The sequence below is a fragment of the Hemiscyllium ocellatum genome, chromosome 3, assembly GCF_020745735.1.
Source record: "Hemiscyllium ocellatum isolate sHemOce1 chromosome 3, sHemOce1.pat.X.cur, whole genome shotgun sequence".
Lineage (NCBI taxonomy): Eukaryota > Metazoa > Chordata > Chondrichthyes > Orectolobiformes > Hemiscylliidae > Hemiscyllium > Hemiscyllium ocellatum.
Genome location: NC_083403.1, coordinates 63,692,189 through 63,716,764, shown reverse-complemented (window position 1 = coordinate 63,716,764; position 24,576 = coordinate 63,692,189). Strand labels below are relative to the sequence as shown.

Here is a 24,576-nt window from a genome sequence, read left to right as displayed (position 1 = left end):
CAGGTAAGATGGATGGCTGGAAATTGGGAAACCTTCAAAAATGAGATAACGAAGGCCCAGAGACAGTATATTCCTGGTGGTGTGAAAAGCAAGGCAGGTAGATGTAGGGAATGCTGGATGACTAGAAAAATTGAGATTTGAGTTAAGAAAAAGTAGCAAACATAGGTATAGACAGCAGAGATCAAGTGAATCCTTAGAAGAGTATAAAGGCAGTAGGAGTATACTTAAGAGGGAAATCAGGAGGATAAGAGGAGGACATGAAATAGCTTTGGCAAATAGGGTTAAGGAGAATCCAAAGGGATTTTATAAATACATTAAGGACAAAAGGGTAACTAGGGCGAGAATAGGACCTCTCAAAGTTGAGCAAGGCAGCCTATGTGTGGAGTTGCAGGACATGACGAAGATACTAAATGAGTATTTTGCATCAGGGTCTACTGTGGAGAAGGACACGGAAGATATAGAATGTGGGGAAGTAGATGGTGACATCTTGAAAATAGTCCATATTAAAGGGGAAGTGGTGCTGGATGTCTTGAAACACATAAAAGTAGATAAATCCCTAAAACCTGATCAGGTGTACCCTAGAACGTTAGGAAGCTAGGGAAGTGGTTGCTGGGCCCCCTGCTGAGATATTTGGATCATTGCTAGTCACAAGTGAGGTGCTGGAAGATTGGAGGTTGGCTAATGTGGTGAAACTGTTTAAGAAAAGTGATAATGAAAAGCCAGAAAACTATTAACTGCTGAGACTGACATCGGTGGTAGGCAAGTTGTTGGAGGGAATCTTGATGGACAAGATTTATATGTATTTGAAAGGCAAGGATAGGGATAGTCAACATGGCTTAATGCATGGGAAATGATGTCTTACTAACTTGGCTGAGTTTTTTGAAGAGGTAATGAGGAGGATTGATGAGAGCAGAGCGGTGGAAGTGATCTATATGGAGTTCAGGAAAGCGTTCGACAAGGTTCCCCATGGGAAACTGATTAGCAAAGGTTAGATCTCATGGAATACAGGGAGAACTCGCCATTTGGATATTGAACTAGCTCAAAGGTTGAAGACAGAGGGTGGTGGTGGAGGGTTGCTTTTCAGACTGGAGGCCTATGACCAGTGGTGTACCCACTTTAACCAGGAGGAGGAATAGACCAATACTGATGATTTGGAGATGCCGGTGTTGGACTAGAGTGTACAAAGTTATAAATCGCACAACACCAGGTTATAGTCCAACAGGTTTAATTGGAAGCTTTCGGAGTGACGCTCCTTCATCAGGTGGTAGTGGAGGGCTCAATCCTAACACAGAATTTATAGCAAAAATTTACAGTGTGATGTAACTGAAATTATACATTAAAAAATTGATTGTCTGTTAAGCATTTCATCTGTTAGAATACAGTGATAGTTTCACTTCTTTCATGTGTAAATCACAAAACCTTTTCTTTATTAAAAAAGGTGTTCTCGGGTTAGCTGTTAACAATGGTGATAGCTAGACAATATGTTGAAGGTGTTGGCCCCCTGTGTTCTCTGTCTATGCCATGATGTTTAGATTGATTCTAATCTAAAAATTGAGATAACGGAGTTTTACATAAATTCATGCCATTTTTGAGCTCAGAGTTCTACACGAATGCATGTAGTTTTTGAGCAAAGTACAAATGGACTTTGTACAATACACATTTCCCTAGTTTGTGATATTAACATGCTGTGAAAGAATTAAAAGAAAAATGAACAAGTAAAATTGTACAAAATGAAAGAAACAACTTTATTTCAATGAAGAAAAAAAATGAGGAAAAGTCAAGAAATCTGCCTGAACAGTCGATGGTTACGATTTCAATATTAAAGGACACCAACAGAAAACAGAACAGATGCAGGTGAGACCTGGGTCACAAAGCATGGTGCAGATTGCTGGACTGGACAGGTTTATGGTTAGGGCAGGTGGGGTGGTTCTACTGTAGAAAGGAGTCAAGATCACCACTGAGGTGGTAGCTCGGAAGCCAAAGTTGACTCGCTGTTTAAAAATTCTTTAAGATGTTGTCTAGTTCTTTAGTTACATTTTACACACCCAGCCCTCACTCTCGTCATTCTACAGCCCTGTCAACTTATGCTAATCCACCCATATTCAACATCTGTAAGCCTCAGGAATCATGTTCAGTTGAAATAAAATAAAATTCACAAAATGTATACAGTTTCATTTGATTAAATAAAAATTCTATTCATGAAAACCTATTCAAACCTCTCAAATTTCACTGCATTAAATTTCTTAAAAAAACAAACATCTCTCCTGCTGTGATACCAATTACAAAACAGTATGTTTAAATATTCATAGAGAGCTCTTAGAGAAATATCAATATGCAGCTATTGAAAGTTTTTATTTAAAACTCTCAACAGCATGAACTTACCATTTTATCTTCACTTTTTGAAGGGCTATGGATTTAAATTACATCATGTCATAACTGTTAGATATATTGTACCTATTCCACAAGTTCATGACTTCCACACAGCCAATTAACAGCCCTGCTACAATCAAAATGAAATCTGATTGAACTCAGCACTAAGTTCAAATCTCCCGCATGCATGAATCACATCCTGACACCTCCCTCTTCCTGGCAAAAATTAGATCTGTTTGAAACAAGGACAAGATTGCAAAAATCTAGGTTTCACCTGCCATGTGGAAGAAATCTCAATGTGCGTGTCTATGTTAAAAAGTCAAGACTTTAAACTGTATGGTCATTGTATAGTCAAGACAATATAAATCCAAACATAAAATTGTAATTGAGGTAAATTTTATTTTTGTTACACAAATAAAATGAAAACCTAAAATATTAATTAACTTTCTGGCTCTTGGAATATATTTTCAGTTTTATCTCTTTGTGATAATGTGCAATGTGTATAGAAAAAATATAAAACATATACAAGCTAACCTGAAGTGTTCATAAGTGGTTAACGCTAACCATAATTATTACAGGCTCCAGTGGTCTGCAGTTTAACATGCTGCTTATATATGCACAAAAAGGAGCACCAGTCCTGCTACCACTTCCAGCAGAGAATGACGCAGGGCAAACATTAGGTCAGTAACAAAATGAATATTTGACCTGTTGTCAAACTCTCAAAAATGCAGAATTGTGTTCATTAAGAAACATAACTTGTTAGAGATTTGCGATGCACGTTACCGATCACGGCTTGGCCTGTCACATTTAAGAATGAGCACAGTGAGGTATTAATGCAAAGTTAAAACATCTAAGGTCTCATGTTAATCATTTATGTAATTCCAAGATCAGCAAATGACCCACAAAGAAAATCTCTCATCTTGCCTGGTGAATCCAAATGCGAATTACCATTATGGTATCTTTTCTGCTGTCAACACTGCAGATGCATGCTTACAAGCCTGGAAGAAAAATGAGTTACAGAAAACAGTACTATTAATCAGTGGTACACAGTTCAGATCGATGTTTTAAAACAGGTCCCCCAGTTATTAAAATTTGAAAGCAATGTCATATTTTGAATTGTCTCAGATTATAATTTTCTTTAAAATCACTGAACACATGATACAAAACGAAAATGTTCCCAGATTTTAAGTTTTTTTTTCTTTTCAAGCCTATATTGAAATTAAAAAGGTTAAAATCCAAACAGGTCAGTTGTTGAAGCAAGTGATTTGTAACAAAAAAAAAACAATGTAGAGAAGGGATTAGCAATTCAGAAAAAACAGTTTAGTTCAGGCAAGTGGAAGTGTAGTAACTTCAAGAAGACAACCCATAGAAGGGTGCAAACAACACAAATAATTGCAGAATTTGCTGACACACTTTGCCACATATTTCAGAAGCCTCTTTTTTTTCCCAGACCTAAGCAGATCACCAATATTTGGGGCGTCACGGTGGCTCAGTGGTTAGCACTGTTGCCTCACAGCATCAGGGACCCAGGTTCAATTTCTGCTTTGGGTCAATGTCCGTGTACAGTTTTCACATTCTCCCTGGAACTGCGTGGGTTTCCTCCGGGTGCTCCAGTTTCCTCCCACAGTCCAAAGATGTGCAGGTTAGATGAATTGGTCATGCTAAATTGCTCATAGTGTTAGGTGCATTAGTCAGAGGGAAATGGGTCAAGATGGGTTACTCTACGGAGGGTTGGTGTAGATTTGTTGGGCCGAAGGGTCTGTTTCCACACTGTAGGGAAGCTAATCTAATTTTAACATCCTTCTCAAATCCAAGGTGAATTCAAATTTTGAAAAGCCCAAAAGGACTTGGATTTATATAGCATCTTCATGACACACAGTGTAGCCCCTGTATGAAATACAACAGCTAATTTTGATCTCATTAAACTCAACATGAGATCTTTCATACTCATCTGTAGGTAAGACAGGACCTCGGTATGGTACTTCATTCAATGGCGACACCTCCAACAGCATTGCCTGCTCTTTCATGACCATGTCAAAAGTTACTAAACTAATGAAAGTATGATATATTGTTTACTGTGCTTAAGTTGAACTCCATGAGATCTGGAAAGGAGTCATAGGCATGGCAGTGTGTCTGCATATGTATGTGTGTGCCAGCAACAGGAATGGAGCACAGAATGAAAGTTGCACATTAATTGAAAGCTCAGGGACATGGTTGGAGACTGGAGTATACATTAACAACAAGAATGGACTTACTTGAAAGAACATGCACATTTGTAACAACTCACTTACATTTTTCTCTTCCACTGTTAGAAAGCCATTCACTGCCACTATCTGATACTGCTTATGTTTCATATTTCCAATAAACCTACGAATCATTTTCAGGTTGACTGCAGTAATATCACGATGCAAAAGCTTCTGCATTTCTTGGTTGCCAGGATCAAAAATCAAAAGGCAAAGTGTTCCATTCTTCCTTTCTTCTATGCCTATAATGGTTCGACTGTGACCTGAAGTTTCAAAGAATTATAAATTATTCTATTTCAAAGCAGTGAAGCTAATTCAATTCAATTCAGATTAATGACAAAATAAACACAAAATCTTTCAGCAATAGATTCAAACAAATTTAAAATAATATTTTACATTGTTAAAATTGTTTAAGCTTTTGTTCACTTGGCTACTTATTTCACCATTTTTATAAAATCAGGTTCATTACATATTGCCAGATTAGTTTGCAACATTTCTTTATATTTTCCATACAAGAGCTTCAAATTATTCATAATTTATAATTTAATGCAATATCAATACAAATCTTGCCAAACGAATAGCTGCTAGGATCTGGACTTTTTAAAAATATTTCCTTATGATGGCAAGGAAAGGGTTGGGCGTGACTGAAGGCTAATAAATCAATGAAAGTTTAACCATCCCATACAATACTGCACTGTAAGTGTTTATGAAAGTCAACTTATCTAGCTGTTTTGCTAGCAAAAACATTCATTCATTCTAAAAACAAACTGCAGCTGCAAAGACCTGCATTCATCTATTGCTTTTAAAAACTGTACTATTTTGTGTTCTCATTATTTGTTTACCATTCTTCTTTGTTCAAACTGTACACGTTAGTATGACAGCACAGCACTTTTTGCCTTTTACAGAAGGCAGAAAATCTCTCAAATGATTTTGCATTGATTATACAGCAACCCTTTTATTGACCGGTACCTATGAGAGCAGGAGTGTGCAAGTTGATCAAATATTCTGGACAATCAAGAGGTCAATGTCATCGCTGTAAAAACACACGCTAAGTCATAGAACCGTAATGCAGGGAGTGTACACATCAACGTTACACTTTTAAAAAGAACACAACTTTGCCTTAAATAAAATGTATTGGCAGAGAATCTTCTCACTCACCCTCAACTGACTGCTTGGACATTGTGGTATTTGAGGAGAAATTGATTCAAAATTGAATCAACTGTTGATACTTCATGTGGTCATTTCTTGGAACAAGATATTTACACTGAGAGAAATTAACCTATTAAATTCACCAAATTAATACATTAAACTTTGCATTATTTGAGGTATAGATTTCTTGCCAGTTTATCAAGTGTGCTGGTTCAGAATATGCAGATTAAAACACAATTTGCTGTGTACCATTGTTATGGGTTTGCTGCTAATGCTGGCCACTGCGCAGTACTTACGAATTTATAGGCATTCCATTATTTATCATTGATTTTGGTAAAGGAAACTGCCTATTTGCCATGAAACAAACTTAGAAATGATGAGAGGAAGCTTGTACTGTAACATGCACTTAACAATCAATGTTAGATAAAAGTCAGATTAGGAATAAACAATTTAAATTGATCAGAAACTGAATGGAAAATAAGTCAAGCGTATGCAAAAGTGGTAAATCATTCAGAAATTAGTCAATATCTATGCATGATGTGCAGGTGCCAGTATTGGACTGGGGTGGACAAAGTCATAAGTCACAAGATGTCAGGTTATAGTCCAACAGGTTTATTTGAAACCAAAAGCTTTCAGAACGCTGCTCCTTCATCAAGTGAGGTCACCAAAATGCTGTTAGGAAGGGAATTTCAGGACTTTCACCCACTGAAGTTGAAGGAACAGTGATATACTTCCAAGATAGGACCAAGCAACTTACCACCAGTGATGTTCCCATTTATCTGCTGCTTGTCTTTCTTGTTGGAAATGGCTGTGGATTTGGAAGGTACTCTCTAAGGATCTTTGGTGAAGTTCTTTAGTGCACTTGTTGATAGTATACACTGCTGCTACTGTACATCAGTGGTGGGAAGGAGTGGATGTGGTGTCAAAAAAAAAAGAGGGCTGCTCTCTTTCTAGATGGCAGGTGGGGAGTTTTCCATCACACTCCTGACTTGCGTCTTCAGGATGGTGACAATTTTGCATATAATAATTAAAAACTGAACAATCTGTATTTGATGCTACTGGAAAGTGTTAGTAGATTAAGATCTATATAAGCAAGACACAATATTCCCCTATTGCTTCAAAAGCTTTAAAATTTAGTTAGCTACATAGAACATACATTTACAAATTGTTCAGATATGGGCGCAGCGTTCAAATGCCACAAGACCTGAACAATATCCGGGTTTAGACTGAAAAATGTCATGTAACAAATACTGAGCAATGACCATCTTCAATGGAGAGACAAACTAACAACCATCCCTTGACATTCTATCACTAAATCCCCTAGTATCAACAACCTGGGGTCTACCATTGACAACTTAACTGGACCTGCCATATAAATACATTGGCTACAAGAGCAGATCAGAGATTACGAATACTGCAACGAGTAATTCACCTCCTGACTCTCCAAAGCCTGTCACCATCTACAAGGCTCAAGTCAGAAATGCGATGGAAAACTTCCTACTTGCCTAGGTGAGTGCAGCTCCAACATGACTCAATAAGTTTGACACCATCAGAATGAGAGCAGAACTTCTGAGTGACACCACATTCATTCTCTCCACTACTTGCACACAGTAGCAACAGTGTGTACAATCAATAGGTGCACTGCAGAACTTCACCAGAGATCCTTCGAGAGCACCTTCCAAATCCATGACCACTTTCAAGAAGAAAGACATGGGCAGGAGACAAATGGGATCACCACCAGCCCCGAGCCACTCACTGTGGAACTATATCACTGTTCTTTCAGTATTGCAGGGTTAAACTACTGGAATTCCCTTCCTAACAGGATTTTGTGTTTGCCTCAAACACAGGGACTGTAGCAGTTCAAGAAAGTCCCTCACAACCACCTTCTGGAGGACAATGATGGATGATCAATAAACGCAGGCTAGCAGGGTGATACCCATATCCCATGATTGAAAAGGAAATTGTCCAGGTGAAGGAGCAACATTTTGTCGTCTCAGGATGTAGGTTTCTGTCATGTGTTCATTTGGCTGAACAGGTAGATTGTTGGCCTGCAGACCTTCGACCAGATAGTGTCAATGCTGACACATTTCAAGAAAAGCTTTAGAGTATTTTTCTAGTGTATTATTTGTCCGCCTTGGAATGCTGTCCACCTGAGTTGAGAAGACCGGACCTGCTGGGAAAGATGCTTTTTCAGTCATCCTGGCACAGTGACCAATTCCTCATAATTGGCTTTGCAGGAGTTTTGCCTCAATGCAAATGCATCTGGCACCAAGACAGAATTTAGCTTTTGATCTAACATCTTCCTATTGAATCTGGAGGATGCAGTGGAGACATTGCTGGTGGAATTTCTCTAACATGCTTATGTGTCACCTTAAAGCTCAACTGCACTCTGGTTTATTAAATATTGCCTAGATGAAAAACTCTAAGCTCAATCACCTCCATACCAAACCTAAGCTGGCTGACAGAACTATATGATTTACGGTTAGCATGACTGTTGTTCAGTCTGCACCAGCTTTGCAATGCACATGCTCTCTCAATTCTACAAACAAACAAAATAAAAATTGCTTTCAAACGTAGCCAAAACTAAAAGCGCATCAAGGCCAGTTAAAGGTCCTGTCCAATCCCCATAAATGGAGAGGGAGGAATTCTGAGCACTTCCTGTACTTTAACAGCCACCTCTCTCAAAAAGGCCCTCTTTGATGAAGAGATCCAACACTGGATCTCCTGCATCATTTCAGCCTTCTGAAGAGGCAGTGAGCATTTGATCTCTCAAAGATCTCAACTACCAGTGCAGAGTGCAATTGGTATCACTGCACACTTGCACTGCAGTGATGCCTAAATAATGTCCAATACATGTATACATACAAACTGCTGTGGCCATCCCACCTTCTCATCAATTATATATCATGTTATAGGTGATATTAATGACTTGAAAATATCAGAGTATGGCAGGTCAACTGAAAATCACTGAAGGTTGAAAAACGCTAGAAATGTCTGTTCTTTTTTACCCTGGTGCTGTAGATAGATTGGTGGCTTGCTAGTCCATGTAACTTTGGATTGTAACCTCAGTCCTGCATCCCTGCCTGAAGAATAGAACTGCCACATCCACTCAAATAAACGAGGATGTGTGTCAGACGGTCCAGTCGAGTGATGGAAATCAACAATTTGACATCTAAAATACAAACAGAATATTCAAATTATTCTACTGCAGAGAAAATGTTTAAATGTGTTAATTTTTACAGCAGCAAAAATAATCCTCTCCATTTTCAACAGTTTGATTTTTTTTTCTTGCAATTCCCCTTTAAATTTCCTTTTACTCTTCCTGCTAGACATTGTGAGAGGACATGACCTATGCTTCCATGCATAGGAAAAACATTTTTAAAATGGACACCAACAGCATGCATCCTGGACAAAGTAATCTTGTTGATTGGCATCACATACACAAAAATCCATTTCCTCCACTACTGATACACAGCAATATACCAACTGCAAGTTGCACTGCAGAAATTCACCAAGACTGCTTTGACAGCACCTTCCAAACATACAACCACTACCATCCAGAAACAAGGGAACACCACCACTTGCAAGCTCTCTTCCAACTCATTCAGGGTCTTGACATAGAAATACATCAAATGAAAGCAAAATACAATGGATGCTGGAAATCTGAAACTAACACAGAAAATACTGAAGAAATTCTGCAGATCTGGCAGCATCTTCGAGAAAAGTGTCATTCTGGGCTTAATGTTAACTGTTTTCTTCTCCATACATGCAGCCAAATTCACTCAGTTTTTCCAGCATTTTCCATGTTTGTAGTGGAAATGCATCACTCTACCTTCAACATCACTGGGTCAAAATCCTAGAAGTCCCAACCTAAACAGTACTTGGGTGTACTTACACCAAATGGACTTGAGGTTCAACAAAGCAGTCACCACCACCTTCCCAAGTGCAACTAGGGATGGACAATAAATACCAGCCCATCCAGCAACATCCACATCCAATGAACTAATTTGAAACAATGTTTGTAAATCGAGTTTAGAAGTGAGTGGCAGCAGCCTGAATGGATCCAGGGAGCAAGAGAGTGACATTTATTCTCGTCCTCACTCCACAGATGTTACTTCAGTTTGATAATCATCAGAACTAACTACCCCACGGAACTGTAAGGTCCATTGTATCAGCCAACTGAAAACAACTGTCACAATAGATCACAGATTAAACCTGGGCTTTTATACAGAGGCAAGTGATCAAAGAACTCCATACTCATGAACACTCTTAAAAAGTCATTTAGTTTCCAGCAAAGCTAATGAAAACTTTCAGAATCTGTTATTGCCGTAAAAACTAGCACGAGCAATTTCCAAATTCCAACATCTAGCTTTAGTACGTTAGATCCTTCATGGACAAAAATCTTTTTTAAACAAAGCCACACTTAACCGACTTAATACAACTGAAGTGGTCTCTTCAACAGGTTTAACCAAATTCATGAAAACATCAATAAACAAGAATCGGTCTAAGCTAAAATTAACAAATATAAAAAAAACTGTGAGACTCAGATCTTTATCTTCTGTTTCATCCACACTTTTCTGGAAGTTTCACATTATTGGGTCAAACGTTACCCAAGATTCAGTGAACTGTATCTTGGGCAACAGCTTTAGAGATAGCGAAAAAAAATAGGTTCATAACAATTGATCTCTCTGTCTCTCTCTCTCTCAAAAGACACCACTTAGTGAAAAGCAAATTGGCAAAATATCCATTCACCATAAATTCAAGGATATCTCCAATTTTCATCATTGCAGAGGATACAAGACATCAATTTTTAAAAAAGTTCCTTCACGTTAAAACTTCACACCTAAGGATTGTTTTTTTTGGACGACCTATTCTTAATCTTCCAAGACTTCTCCATCCTTTTAAACACTATATGTGTGCTTGTCTGATTAATCTTGCATTTTATTATTTTCTTCTGGTTTGTAAGTAATAAAATTCCTGTCATTTCATGTCACCATAGTTTTCCTAATCTCTTATTCAAAAAGGAGAATAATTCCAGGTTCTTCAATTTAACTAAAGATTTACTATAACCTCTTTGCTGCTGTACTCTACACCTCTATATAAGAAACCCAGAACCATAGGTACCGTTTACACCACTTTTTAAGCCTATCACCTTCAAATCTTTTTGGACATGTACTCCCAGTTCCTGAACTCTTTGTATTGTCATCACTTTTTTTATTTCTAAAAGACAAACCAAATTATTTGTAGATATATTGAATAGAAGCAGACGTAGGCCACTTGGCTCCTCAAACATTTTTCCACCATTCAATATCATAACTGCTCCATTTGTGTTTTAAATTCCTCATGCCCATCTACTTTTGATAATCTTTGATTCCCCTATTGAATAAACCAAAAAGGGTGGATGCTAGGAAATTGTTTCCATTAGGCGAGGAGACAAGGACCCATGGACACAGCCTTAGAAATAGAGGGGGTAAATTCAGAACAGAAATGTGGAGAGTGGTGGGCCTGTGGAATTCATTGCCGGAGTGCAGTGGAGGCCGGGACGCTAAATGTCTTCAAGGGCAAAGATTGATAAATTTTTGATGTCACAAGGAATTAAGGGCTATGGGGAAAATGCGGGTAAGTGGAGTCGAAATGCTCATCAGCCATGATTGAATGGCAGAGTGGACTCGATGGGCCGAATGGCCTTACTTCCACTCTTATGTCTTATGGTCTTATCTACACGCACCTCAAAAATATCCAAGGAGTCCACCTCCACAGCCTGACAAGAGTTTTAGAGTTCCACAAATCTCAAAGAAAACAATTAATTTCAATTAAAAGGGTAACCTCAAGTTTTGAAATGCTGCCCTTAATAATGTCACCACTAAATTCACATTATCCCGGACAAGTTATCCCTCACTCTTCTAAACCTCCAAACAAAACAAGCCAGTTTGTCCAACATTTTCTCATAACACAACATGAAAGTACACCTTGACGTTAACAATGAAAGAGCAATTGTCTTATTCTTACTTTTCATTTCAATGTTGTTATCGCAATTATCAAGTCAATGGGTCATTATCATATCACCTATTCATATTTCATGAAAGATTTAATGATGTAACTTCCTTCTAGCCTTGTAATTTTGCATTATGTTTTGCACTTTGAAACCAATACGCAATTTAAAATTATTTTGAGCTATAAAAACACATGATCAGTAACTTTTATGGAGGTAGATAAAGGTTAATGCACTTCATTTCTGGGATTTAGGCTCAATTTACTCTCCATTGGCTCTGAGGAGTTTGTTTAAGTTTCAGTGAGAACAGGTTCAAAACTGTCTGATTTGCCAATATCATTTAGGCATATCAGGATAGTGACAATAAAATTGGGAAGAAAAAAATTCATTCAGCTCCACTTGGAGAAGGTTCAGACAGAACATTAAACAGAATAGGACCAACTTTACTTTTCATTTAAAGCATAATGCAAATGAATTGCTATAAATCTTAATGAGAAAACAATGTGAAAATTAAAAGGTAATGTTTCCAACATCAACATTCATCTATTTTATCACACAATTTCAATGACAGTAACACAGTTGATTTCATATCCAATTTTGGAAAATCATCAGCTTTCCATAATTCTCTCAAACCGCAGTGGATAGTACCTCAGGTGGCACATGTGGTGAACAAAGGTAGAGAGGAGGTAAACATCTGTTTAACTCCTGACTTTGTGGTAAAAATATTGATAGCAAAATATAAATACTTATCATTACTGGACTGTTGAAATATTCAAATGAAGTCCTTTAATATTTTAACAAATATAATCAATGACTTACACTGGGGGATATGGATATGTACAGAAAGATTTGCATTAGTCAGAATCTTACAAACTAGAATGCCGCACAAACTGCCATGCTGCAGGTACTTATTAGCGGTGGTATCTGATCTGGTTGCAGGTCACAAAATACCTTATGAAATCCATGTGCAGCTACTTAGAACGCATCTAACTTAGCATTAAAAAACTGCATGCGTAGCATTTAGAACTTACAAACTCAAGCTCCCAAACACTAAAGGCAAGGGTCAGATCTGAATAAAATTAAGTCCTAACTGGAGTTCTGTACTACCATTATGGCAGATTAATTGCGTTCAAGCTTTGCCTGGAATATTTCTGAATCACAATCCACCTTGAAACATTGACAGTTTTTAAACAGAATGTAATAGGCTTCAACTCTGTAATATAAAGCAGTAATGTCATTAGTCTGTAGCAATTTTAAATATTAGTCCTCCAAATAGTTGAATTAACGACCACTTTAATAACCACTCTCCTTCATTGCTCAGATCTTGAGAATAGGAGTTGGGATGTTATGTTGAGGTTGTACAGGATGCTAGTGAGGCCTCTTCTGGACTAGTGTGTCCAGTTCTGGTCTTGCTATTATAGGAAGGATTGTATTAAGCAGGAGAGGGTTCAGAAAAGATTTACCAGGATATTGCCAGGAATGGAGGGTTTGATTTCTAAAGAGAGGCTGGACAGGCTGGGGCTTCTTTCATTGGAGGGTAGGAGGTTGAGAAGCGACCTTATTGGGGTTTATAAAATCATGAGGTGTAGAGATAAGTTGAATGGCAGGTGTCTTCCCCTAGGGTGGGGGATTTCAAAATTATGGGGTATATTTTTAAGATGATAGGAGAAAAATTTTAAAAAGACAAGGGCAATCTACTTGTGTTTTTTTTACACAGTGGTTCATGTATCGAATTAATTTCCAGAGGTAGGATGCAGGTACACTTGCAACACTTCCAAGACAATGAATAAGAAATATTTGAATGGGCATGGGCTAAGCACAGCATGTGAAACTAGTTTAGTTTGGGATTATGGTTGGCATGGACTGGTTGGACCAGAGGGTCTGTTTTCATGCTGTATGACTATTGGTTATTGAGCAGTTTTGATCTACAGTACATTTTGATCATGAGGCATTTGAAATAAAGTTTTTTATTCTTTCATGGAGTGAGAGTGGTCAACAAGTTAGTTTTTTTTAAAAGTATGACAATGGACCATAGTGTTATTGTTTCCATTACGGAGACTAGTTTCAACTCCAGAATTAATAATTGAATTTAAATTCTACCATGGTGGAATTTGGACCTGTTCCCTTTAGCCTAGTTATTTTAATACTAACAAGATGTTTATTGTTGCCCATCCCAAAGTTAAGTGTAAACCAGATTGCTATGCGCAGTATGCATTGTGTTGGTATGGAATCACACATAGACCCAGCTAGATGAGTTCCCTTGCCGAAAGGACTTTAGTGAACCAGATGGGTTTTTCAGGACAATCCGCTATGGTGGTACTTGAACCTGATCCCCAGGACATTATCTGGATCTCTGGGTTAGTAGTCAAGCAATAAAACCACTGCTGCTCCTAGTCTAACAATTACTAGTCTATTAACACTATCACTACTCCATCATCATCATCTCCTCCAATTTTACAATAATTAATTTAGTTGGGCATTACATCGAACTTTACTGCAGTGTTGTCAAATAGCAAATTTCAATTTCAGTCCTTTAAGCATGACAAGTGAATTCAAGTGCCAGTTTAACTCTTGCAATGGAATTAAAAATTACCAGAACAATGATCAGATCAGGAGGTACATTTTTAATCAGTCCAAAGTATTCTTAACTCATATACTAACTTTATTCTTAGGGAAGTCAATAAAGTATAGATTTCTGTTGCTCCAATCCAAGCTCGAGTTCCCTGCAATTTATTTTTGAAATGTGCAGCACCTTGAGGATCAAAACCATCCTTCCATGCTTCCTCTATCATAGACTGGATTTTTGGAATGCAAGGGATTGCAATGCCTAAAAGTGAGAGAATAAATAGAAAATATTTACAACTCTACATCGAAACTTTAAAAAAAATTCAAAGATGTAAACATAATCTAAATTAAATTTGTCCAGATAAGTGCGACACCAACAACACTCAGGCAGCTTGACACAATCTTGGGTAAAGCATCCCATTGGATTCCTCCTGCACCTTTTATATTTATTCCTTCCACCACTATTGCACAGTAACAGCATTATGTGCCTTCTAGTGCACCAACTCAGCAAGCTCCCTTAATAACATCTCGCAAAGCATATAATCTGAAAAGTCAAAGACAACAAATACATGAGTACTTGCGGGTTGTGGTGTTCCTATATCTATGCCACTCACCAATTGGAACTACATTCCTTCACTGTCGAATGACCTCCCTTTCAGCATTGTGAATCTATCTGCACTATGTGCAGTTCAGCAGATCAAAAAGGAAACTCACCATCCCCTTCAAGGGCAATTAGATTAGATTAGATTCCCTACAGTGCGAAACAGGCCCTTCGGCCCAACCAGTCCACACCAACCCTCCGTAGAGTAACCCACCCAGACCCATTTTGCCTCTGTTTAATGCATCTAGCACTATGGGCAATTTAGCATGGCCAATTCACCTAACCTGCACATCTTTGGACTGTGGGAGGAAACGGGAGCACCTGGAGGACACCACGCAGACACGGGGAGAATATGCAAAATTCACACAGACAACGCTAGAATTGGAATCGAACCTAGGACGCTGGTGTTGTGAGGCAGCAGTGCTAACCACTGAACCAACGTGCCACCCTAAAATTAGGGATAGACAATAAATGCTGTTCTAGCCAGCGATGCCTGCAGCTGGCTTTCATCATTCCACTGGTCTACTGAATTAGGGCAATAACCGAAAATGACATCCAACAGGTACTACAGAAAATCTTACTTGAAAACTTGTTTTCTCTTTAGTTATATAGAATCCCTTTATGAACTTGAGTTCATGACCTAAATTGCCAATTCAGTGAAATAAAGGAAAAACCCCACTTTCCTAAATACACCCAGTACATGTTGTAGAGCTTTAACTCTGCATGTAAAAAGTTTAGCTTTTTCTAACTAAAACCATGTTAAATTCTACAGTAACCTGACAACACTCATCCTGCCCAAACTCCATCCCAACATTCAAACTCCCCATCAACTCTGACTGCCCTGCTCCCCAGACTGACCTGGTCTCTCCATCTGACTCCTGCCATCTTCCCTCTTGACCCTCTCCACTACCCCCTTGATCCACAATTACCATGTTACACCTGATCTAACAATACTCTAACCAACCCAGCAGCCACCCTGATAACTCACTCACACCACACACACAGCGTGCTGAATAAAATAATTAAGACAAGTGATGCCTTAAAATGGGAGGTGCGTTCTGATATCCTCGGTGATCACATGCTACAAAGAAGAATTCCTTCTTCTGAAGAAGCTTGGTTGTAACTGAGGCAAGTAGGGATGCAAGTGTCAATCTCCCAAAAGATTTGGGCCCTTGTTTTGCAAAGACATTAGTATTCTGATTAATACGAGAAATTATAGGTTTTACAGGAAAACTATTTCAGACAAGGTTAAAATGCCAAAACAGGTCCTGGGCCTTGACTGTTTCTAATATTAATGTCTACTTTGCTTCCAGAATTAAAACGTGAACGATGGTCACGTACATGACAAAAAGAATGCAAAAGCCAAGGCAAGCCTCAGAGCTATATTTGAGAGATTATAGTTCATAATTATTCACCGTTTTACAGAAATGCAACAGTCTCCTGAAACTAAAAAGGAAAATTAATTGTCAAAAGGAAATGTATGGAAAGCACAATTGTGATCTACGATTGGTCGTGCTGTGTTGTAATTCACTCAGAATCCAGATCATTATGACAGTATGGACTTTTACACGAATGTTGTAGTCTGAAGCCATGGTTAGTAATGTACAGGCTGCAACTTTCTATCAATCACGTGGCTGATTAGGGATTCCTTACAGTTTTACAACTGCCGTCGCTATGTAATGGAAGAATTATACATTGACACTCAACCTGCCTAGCCGCGTTATTAACATGCCTTTCTTGGCGATCATATTTGGGCACTGGAAACAATAACCTCTGAATCAGAGGCAGGCATGCACCCACTGCAAAATAAAATGCTGTACCCTAGGATTTCTAAGTTACAAACTGAATACTATGAGAGTTTGCTAAAAATTATGTTTCTAGAATTTGCTGTCACCATCCTACAAACAGTAATACTTTTGTATAACATCTGTACCATGTAAATCACGCTTATACCCTTCCATCTTCAGAAGTGAGGAAAGAAGCATTTGAAAATTCCGGTATCCACATCCCCAGCCTTTGTCTCCTAAAGAGGCATGGTAGTGATCAGTTTCTGCACACAGAAACACATGCCTTATTTCTGCACCATTTTTCTGATAATAATCATTTAGCATCTTAATTAGGCCTATAAAACAAGAACATAGTTCAATAAGTAAATATAAATCAATGGAGCTCTTGCTCATATATTCAACTACATAAATTTTTTTTTGTTAGAAATCTATGTAATGAAAAAGCAATCTTGAAGTCATTGATTCTCTAGTTGTGTGGTTAAGTGCAATTAAATTCTTCTCAAGCACTGGTTAATTTAAAATTAAAACAAATTTAAAATGATATTAACCAATTTAACAATGTCAATTGTTGTAAAAGAAAGCTAATCAGTTTCACTAATGTCTTTTAAGAAAGGAACTGTGCCTTCCTTACCCAATCTAACCTACGAGTGACTCCAGACAGTAATATGGTTGATATTCATAACTACCCTCTGCGGAACTAGGGATGTAACTGGGGACTAACGCCCCATGAATGAATAAAATGCAAAAGTTTTATTTTTTAATTGAAAGTAAATGATGGCAGTTAAAGCTAAAGAAAGTCTTGTCTGGCTTCTATTAAGTACTAGCTAGGAATCATTTTCCTGCCTCGCAGTTAGTAAGATGTGGTTTCAAGTCTCACCCAAAAATCTATGCTTATGCCACACTGCCGTTTTGGGGAATGTTCCACTACGGTGTTATAAATCACAAGATTTTACAAAGAAAGGTTATAACACAAGGATTTGTTTTTAATATAAATACAGAACACACTCTCTTACAAAGAAAGCATACAGAGCAACTTGGTGGGCAACAAACATGGGACAATAAGATCCATTATCTTTGCCAAGCACTTGTCTTTAGCACAGCCATTGATACAAGATATTGTTAACCCTAATTTTTGAGGAAGACATATACAAGGATGTCAGGATCCAAATGTAAACAAGTGCTCTGAAGACTAAATAGGATGTTTGTGTAAGTGATAACTTCAAAAGGCCTCCAGGTGAATAAGGATTTTAAATGGACTCGAGAAGGAAAGAAAATTACTTTTGGACATAAGAGGTGGACCAATGTCGGTTTTAGCCCAACACCTTGGTAGGCTCAATAACAGCTCAGGAGAAAGTGAGGGCTGCAGATGCTGGAGACCAGAGTTGAAAAGTGTGGTGCTGGAAAAGCACAGCAGGCCAGGCAGCATCCGAGGAGCAGGAGAATCGACATTTCGGGTATAAGCCCTTCTTCAGGACTGAGTCCTGAAGAAGGGCTTATGCCCAAAACGTTGATTCTCCTGCTCCTCGGATGCTGCCTCAATAACAGCTCAGACAGGACAAAATTTTTCCAAGTGATCCATGCTGGCCAGTTTTCTTCAGATGCAGCAGCATTGTGAGAAATTCTTAAAGGTTGCTGTTTAGTTCAAGGAGATAGGGAACAAAAGAGAAAACCACAGATAGAACAGGGAAGAAACTGTTATCGCCCTCTGCAACTAGTAAACCAGTCTCACTTGCCATGGGCATGTGCTTTACTCAACTATTTAGCTTGTGCATCATATTTAAATTCTTGCGTCCTCATAAACCATTTCATAAATTATTCTGAAATCACTTATGAGGGCAGCCCACATTTTAGGTCATTTGTGACTCCCAACTTAGATTCTTGTTATAAGGTTGATCTTCCTTCAGATGAAATATTAAAATTGAGGTTCTATTCACTATCTCAGGAGGATGTGCAAGATCCTAGGATACCATGTCGAAGAAGAGTAGGAATGATCTTCTATTTACTTGACAATATTTATCCCTCAATTGACATGATTTGGATGTGAACATTGGAGATATAGTAAGTAAGTTTGCAGATGACACCAAAATTGGAGGGGTCGTGGCCAGCGAAGAAGGTTACCTCAGATTACAACGAGATCTTGATCAGATGGGCCAATGGGCTGGGGAGTGGCAGATGGAGTTATTTAGATAAATGCAAGGTATTGCATTTTGGGAAAGCAAATCTTAGCAGGACTTATACAGTTAATGTTAAGGTCCTAGGAAGTGTTGCTGAACAAAGAGATCTTGGAGTGCAGGTTCATAGCTCCTTGAAAATAGAGTCGCAAGTGGATAGGACAGTGAAGGTGACGTTTGGTATGCTTTCATTTATTGGTCAGTGTACTGAGTATATGAGTTGGGAGGTCATGTTACAGCTGTACAGGATGTTGATTAGGCCACTTTTGGAATATTGCATGCAATTCTGGTCTCCTCCCTATCAGAAGGATGTTGTGAAACATGAAAGTGTTCAGAAAAGATTTACAAGGATGTTGCCAGGGTTGGAAGATTTGAGCTACAGGGAGAGGTTGAACAGACTTGGGTGGTTTTCCTTGGAGAGTCAGAGGCTGAGGGATGACCTCATAGAAGTTTATAAAATCATGAGGGGCATGGAAAGGCAAACAGACAGACAAAGTCTTTTCCCTGGGGTGGTGGTGGTGATGGTGGGTGGAGTCCACAACTAGAGGGCATAGGTTTAGGGTGAGGGGGAAAAGATATAAAAGAGACCTGGGGGCAACGTTTTCATGCAGAGCGTGGTATATGTGTGGAATGAGCTGCCAGAGGAAATGATGGAGGCTGGTACAATTACAACATTTAAAAGGCATTTGGATGGGTGTGTGAACAGGAAGGATTCGGAGGGATATAGGTTGAGTGCTGGCAAGTGGGACTAGATTAGGTTGGGATATCTGGTCGGCATGGACGGGTTGGACCAAAGGGTCTGCTTCCATGTTGTACATCTCTGTGACCCTATCAGTATAAACAAAATCCATTTTTCATTAGGCTGCTGTTTGTGGCAACTTGCTATCCACAAAAATTAACTACAGGATAACAGCAAATATATTTCAAAGGTATGCCATTATAATGTCATTTGGGAAGTCCCGAGATGGATATCCTGTTCTCAAGCTTTATCTTTGATCACACCATGATAACATATATGCAAGTTTTATTGTATTAAGTTTCTCTCAGCCTTGTAGATCTGTGTTTCAGTCTTAATATTTTGTCATTTGTAAAAACAGTTTCATGCCAAAACAAAGAAACATGATGTTTCAAAGAAATTTAAAAATAATCAAGTGAATGAGAAAGTTTAAGACAAAATTTCAGAGAACACAGGATCTGCATGAGAAATGGATTTGCCCTAGTGTGGCCTTGTAAATATTAGTCATGAAGTAAGATTCTGCTTAGTATTAAGAACATTCATTTCATAGCCAAAAATGACCAATCAAACCTGAAGTCCGAGTTCTGCCATCATCTTCTCCAAATGCTAATGTCTCCATTACTTCTGCTCTTCTACGGTGGTAGTCCGCAGGATTCATTTGACCCTGTGCCACAGCCCTCTCCATATTGCGCATCATTTGTTGTTTGTATCCTCCACCATTATCTAACCCATATTGCCGCTAGAAGAAAGCATTTTTCTTTAAAATAGCTTTAAAATTCCAATTTTGTACAACATTGGCTGAGAATAGTAGTTGCAGAACCAGAAGTCATAATTATACATTTAAAGCTTTGTTTAAAGAAATATCATAATCTGATAAACAACTATTCTTTCCATGTATTTTGTACAGACAGGTCTCTCATGATGTTACACATTATAGCTCACAGAATGTGGTTCCTTATAACTGTAGGACAAGGAAAACACAATGGAGAGAAATGTTACATTAAGCAAGTGCGACTCTTAGAAGTACTATGCATATTTACATAAAATCTTTGTATGATGTATGTCGAAACAAAGCATAGTAGTTACAGTATTACCAGATGTAATAATTTACTATGTTATGGACATGCTACGGAAAAATAGTCAAGTAAATGGGAATCTAATCTAAATCTTTCTTCAAAACCCATCCAATAATTTGAGGTAATCAAGGTTAGAAACAAGCTGCTATTCTGGATATAACATATTTCCCCTCAGATGCTGTGCAATATCCTGCTGTTCCACAGTACACTCAGCAACCAATAATTAATTAGTAAATTATCAACTAAAATGAACTTTAATGGGTATTTACTCTCAACTGAGAAACCTCGAATTCCTAGCTCTAATATAACACTTGCATCCAAGCATTTAATTTGTCTAATGGTGTATACACACCCATTTTACACCCAAAGTGCCATAAACACCATATTTGTAACAATTTTCTTCCTTGTCTATGTGTATATTTCTGATGATGTCTAAGAATTCCTGTGTTGACTGAATAGAGTGTCTGGAAAAAACTATGGTCTCATTCGATGTAACGGCACTGTTCACCTCTTTCGACAAAACCCTTGCCAGAGAAACAATAGCCAACTGGACATACACAACAGACAACAAGACGGTGAACCTATCAACAAAGACTGCATACTCAAACTACTGGACCTGTGCCTCACAACACACTTCACATTCAAAAACCAAATATATGAACAAATCAACGGCACACCCAAATAATCAAAACCCAAATAATCTTACAATGTTACCACCGCATCTTCATCAGTTTTCTCAGACTTTTGGAAATGTCACAAAAATCTAGTTCAAACAGAACTGCATTTCTGGAATTAAAGATTAGCTTACCCTACAAAACAGCATTTGGAAATCCACTCTGGCCAGAAAATGAAATTCCACCGTTATAAATTCAAATTCTAAACAATTATTTTAACCTATCTTTACAACCCCATTTTTAAATGAACCTCTCCTGGCAGATATAGATTCAAATTAGTACAGAAAGTCCCTCAAAAGAAATTAACCATACATGCCCTAAACTAATAAAAGGCATATACAATACTTAAATTCACCATTGATTTCCAAAATGCAGACCTAAATCAAAACATTCCCGGATCTCAAGTTCTAAATGTAACCACCAATGAACAAAAGTACATTCAAAACAGTGCACAAAGAATTAACACTTAGGTCAGTGAGAGCAGAACCAAAAGCTTGTGTAACTCACTCTCTCACTCCTTCCTTTGCCTATTCAAACTTCTCAAAACTTCTGCCGATTGTTTTATATGATCGCAATTAAATGTGCCATCAGGTGGAAATAGCTTCTCAGTACTTTCTATTCATTTCACCCATTTCTTGACAAAGTCAAATCAGATCCCCATTCTTTGAAAGTTGTCTCTCACACACAAACACTCAATCGTTCAGTAGTTCAAACTAGATGCCCTTTAATCCATATATTACAAATTACTAAGTTTCCCAATTCACACAGAATTTATCAAAGTGTCCAATTACCCCAAGAGGCCTCTAACCCCTATTTTCTCATATATAGTCTGAAAGTGAGTACCCTTTCCAACTACATTGTACCTCATGACTTTTTGTTCTACAATACAGGAAGTCCCCAGTCTATGAACTAGTTCTGCTCTTCAGGCTGTTCATAAGTTGAATTTGTATGTAAGTAGGAACTGTTCACTTCTAGCATCAATTAGTCAGATGTATCAAGGCAGTCGGAGTATACTGAAGAGGAAAATCAGGAGGGCAAAAAGGAGACATGAGATAGACTTGGGAAATAGAATTAAAGAGAATCCAAAGGGTTTTTACAAATATATTAAGGACAAAAGGGTAACTAGGTAGAGAATAGGGCCCCTCAAAGATCAGCAAGGCAGACTTAGCGTGGAGCCGCAGGAGATGGGAGAGATACTAAACTAGTGTTTTGCATCAGTGTTTACTGAGGAAAAGGTGATGGAAGATATAGAATCTAGGGAAATAGATGGTGACATCTTGAAAAATGTCCATATTACAGAGGATGAAGTGTTGGATGTCTTGAAATGCATAAAAGTGAATAAATCCCTCAGACCTGATCAGGTGTACCCTATAAATCTGTGGGAAGCTAGAGAAATGATTGTTGGGCTCCTTGCTGAGATATTTGTATCATCGATAGTCACAGGTGAGGTGCTGGAAGACTGGAGGTTGGCCAACATGGTGCCACGATTTAAGAATGGTGGTAAGGAAAAACCAGTGAACTATAGACCAATGAGCCTGACATCAGTGGTAGGCAAGTTGTTGGAGGGATTCCTGAGGGACAGGAAGTACACACATCTGGAAAGGCAAGGAATAATTAGAGATAGTCAACATGGCTTTGTGTATGGGAAATCATGTCTCACTTAGTTGATTCAGTTTTTTTGAAGAAGTAATGAAGAGGGTGTACATGCATTTGGAAAGACAAGGATTGATTAGGGATAGTCAACATAGCTTTGTGCATGGGAAATCATGTATCACAAACTTGATTTAGGTTTTCGAAGAAGTAACAAAGAGAACTGATGAGGGCTGAGTGGTAGATATGACCTACATGGACTTCAGTAAGGCATTCGACAAGGTTCCCCATAGGAAACTGGCTAGACATCATGAAATTCAGGGAGAACTAGCCATTTGGACACAGAACTGGCTCAAAGATAGAAGACAGAGGGTGGTGGTGAAGGGTTGTTTTTTAGATTGGAGGCCTGTGACCAGTGCCACAAGGATTGGTGCTGGGTTCACTACTTTTCGTCATTTGTATAAATGATTTGGATGTGAGCATAAGAGGTATAGTTAAAATTGGAGGTGTACTGGACAGTGAAGAAGGTTTCTCAGATTACAACATGATCAGATGGGCCAATGGGCTGAAGAGTGGCAGATGGAGCTTAAATTAGATAAATGTGAGGTACTGCATTTTGGGAAAGCAAATCTTAGCAGGATTTATACACTTAATGGTAAGGTCCTAGGGAGTGTTGCTAAATAGAGACCTTGGAGTGCAGGTTCATAACTCCTCGAAAGTGGAGTCGCAGGTAGATAGGATAGTGAAGGTGGCATTTGGTATGCTTTCCTTTATTGTTCAGAGTATCGAGTACAGGAATTGGGAGGTCATGTTGTGACTGTACAGGACATTGGTTAGGCCACTTTTGGAATATTGCATGCAATTCTGGTCTCCTTCCTATTGGAAGGATGTTGCGAAGCTTGAAAGGGTTCAGAAAAGATTTATAAGGATGTTGCAAGTGTTGGAGAACTTGAGCTATAGGGAGAGGCTGAATAGAACATAGGACAATACAGCGCAGTACAGGTCCTTTGGCCTAGATGTTGCGCCGACCTGTGAACGAATGTAAGCTCACCCCCTACAATATCCCATCATCATCCATGTGCTTATCCGAGAACTGTTTAAATGCCCCTAATGTGGCTGAGTTAACTACATTGGCAGGCAAGGCATTCCACGCCCGTACCACTCACTGAGTAAAGAACCTGCCTCTGACATCTGTCTTAAATCTATCACCCCTTAATTTGAAGCTATGCCCCCTCATACAAGCCAACATCATCATCCTAGGAAAAAGACTCTGTCCATCTGATCTTATCTTCTGTTCATCTTGTATGTCTCTATTAAATCTCCTCTTAGCCTTCTATTCTTCAATGAGAACAGACCCAAGTCCTTCAGCCTTTCTTCATAAGACCTTCGCTCCAGAACAGGCAACATCCTGGTAAATCCCCTCTGCACCTTTTCCAATGCTTCCACATCCTTCTTGTAATGGGGTGACCAGAACTGTACACAATATTCAGAGTGAGGTCGCACTAGCACTTTGTACAGCTGCAGCGTGACATCACAGCTCCGGAACTCAATCCTTCTACCAATAAAACTTAGCACACTGCATGCCTTCTTAACAGCACCACCAACCTCAGTGGCAAATTTCA

The 24,576-nt window shown here is 38.5% G+C and overlaps 1 protein-coding gene across 4 annotated transcripts in view; it reads right to left on the bottom strand.

The window, feature by feature from the left end:
* Positions 1-2,823: 2,823 nt before the first annotated feature.
* The window catches only part of zufsp (zinc finger containing ubiquitin peptidase 1), a 42,771-nt gene continuing 21,018 nt past the window's right edge, over positions 2,824-24,576 (bottom strand). For 3 of the 4 annotated variants that reach the window (XM_060850493.1, XM_060850519.1, XM_060850500.1), the window contains 6 exons: positions 20,185-20,353; positions 16,854-17,042; positions 14,416-14,581; positions 8,771-8,934; positions 4,662-4,876; positions 2,824-3,368 (listed from right to left, as the gene is read on the bottom strand). In XM_060850493.1, the coding sequence (XP_060706476.1) occupies positions 3,321-3,368; positions 4,662-4,876; positions 8,771-8,934; positions 14,416-14,581; positions 16,854-17,042; positions 20,185-20,353 (951 nt within the window). In that variant the 3' untranslated portion in view covers positions 2,824-3,320. The remainder of the gene's footprint in view (positions 3,369-4,661; positions 4,877-8,770; positions 8,935-14,415; positions 14,582-16,853; positions 17,043-20,184; positions 20,354-24,576) is intronic. The other variant, XM_060850509.1, reaches the window with a different exon arrangement.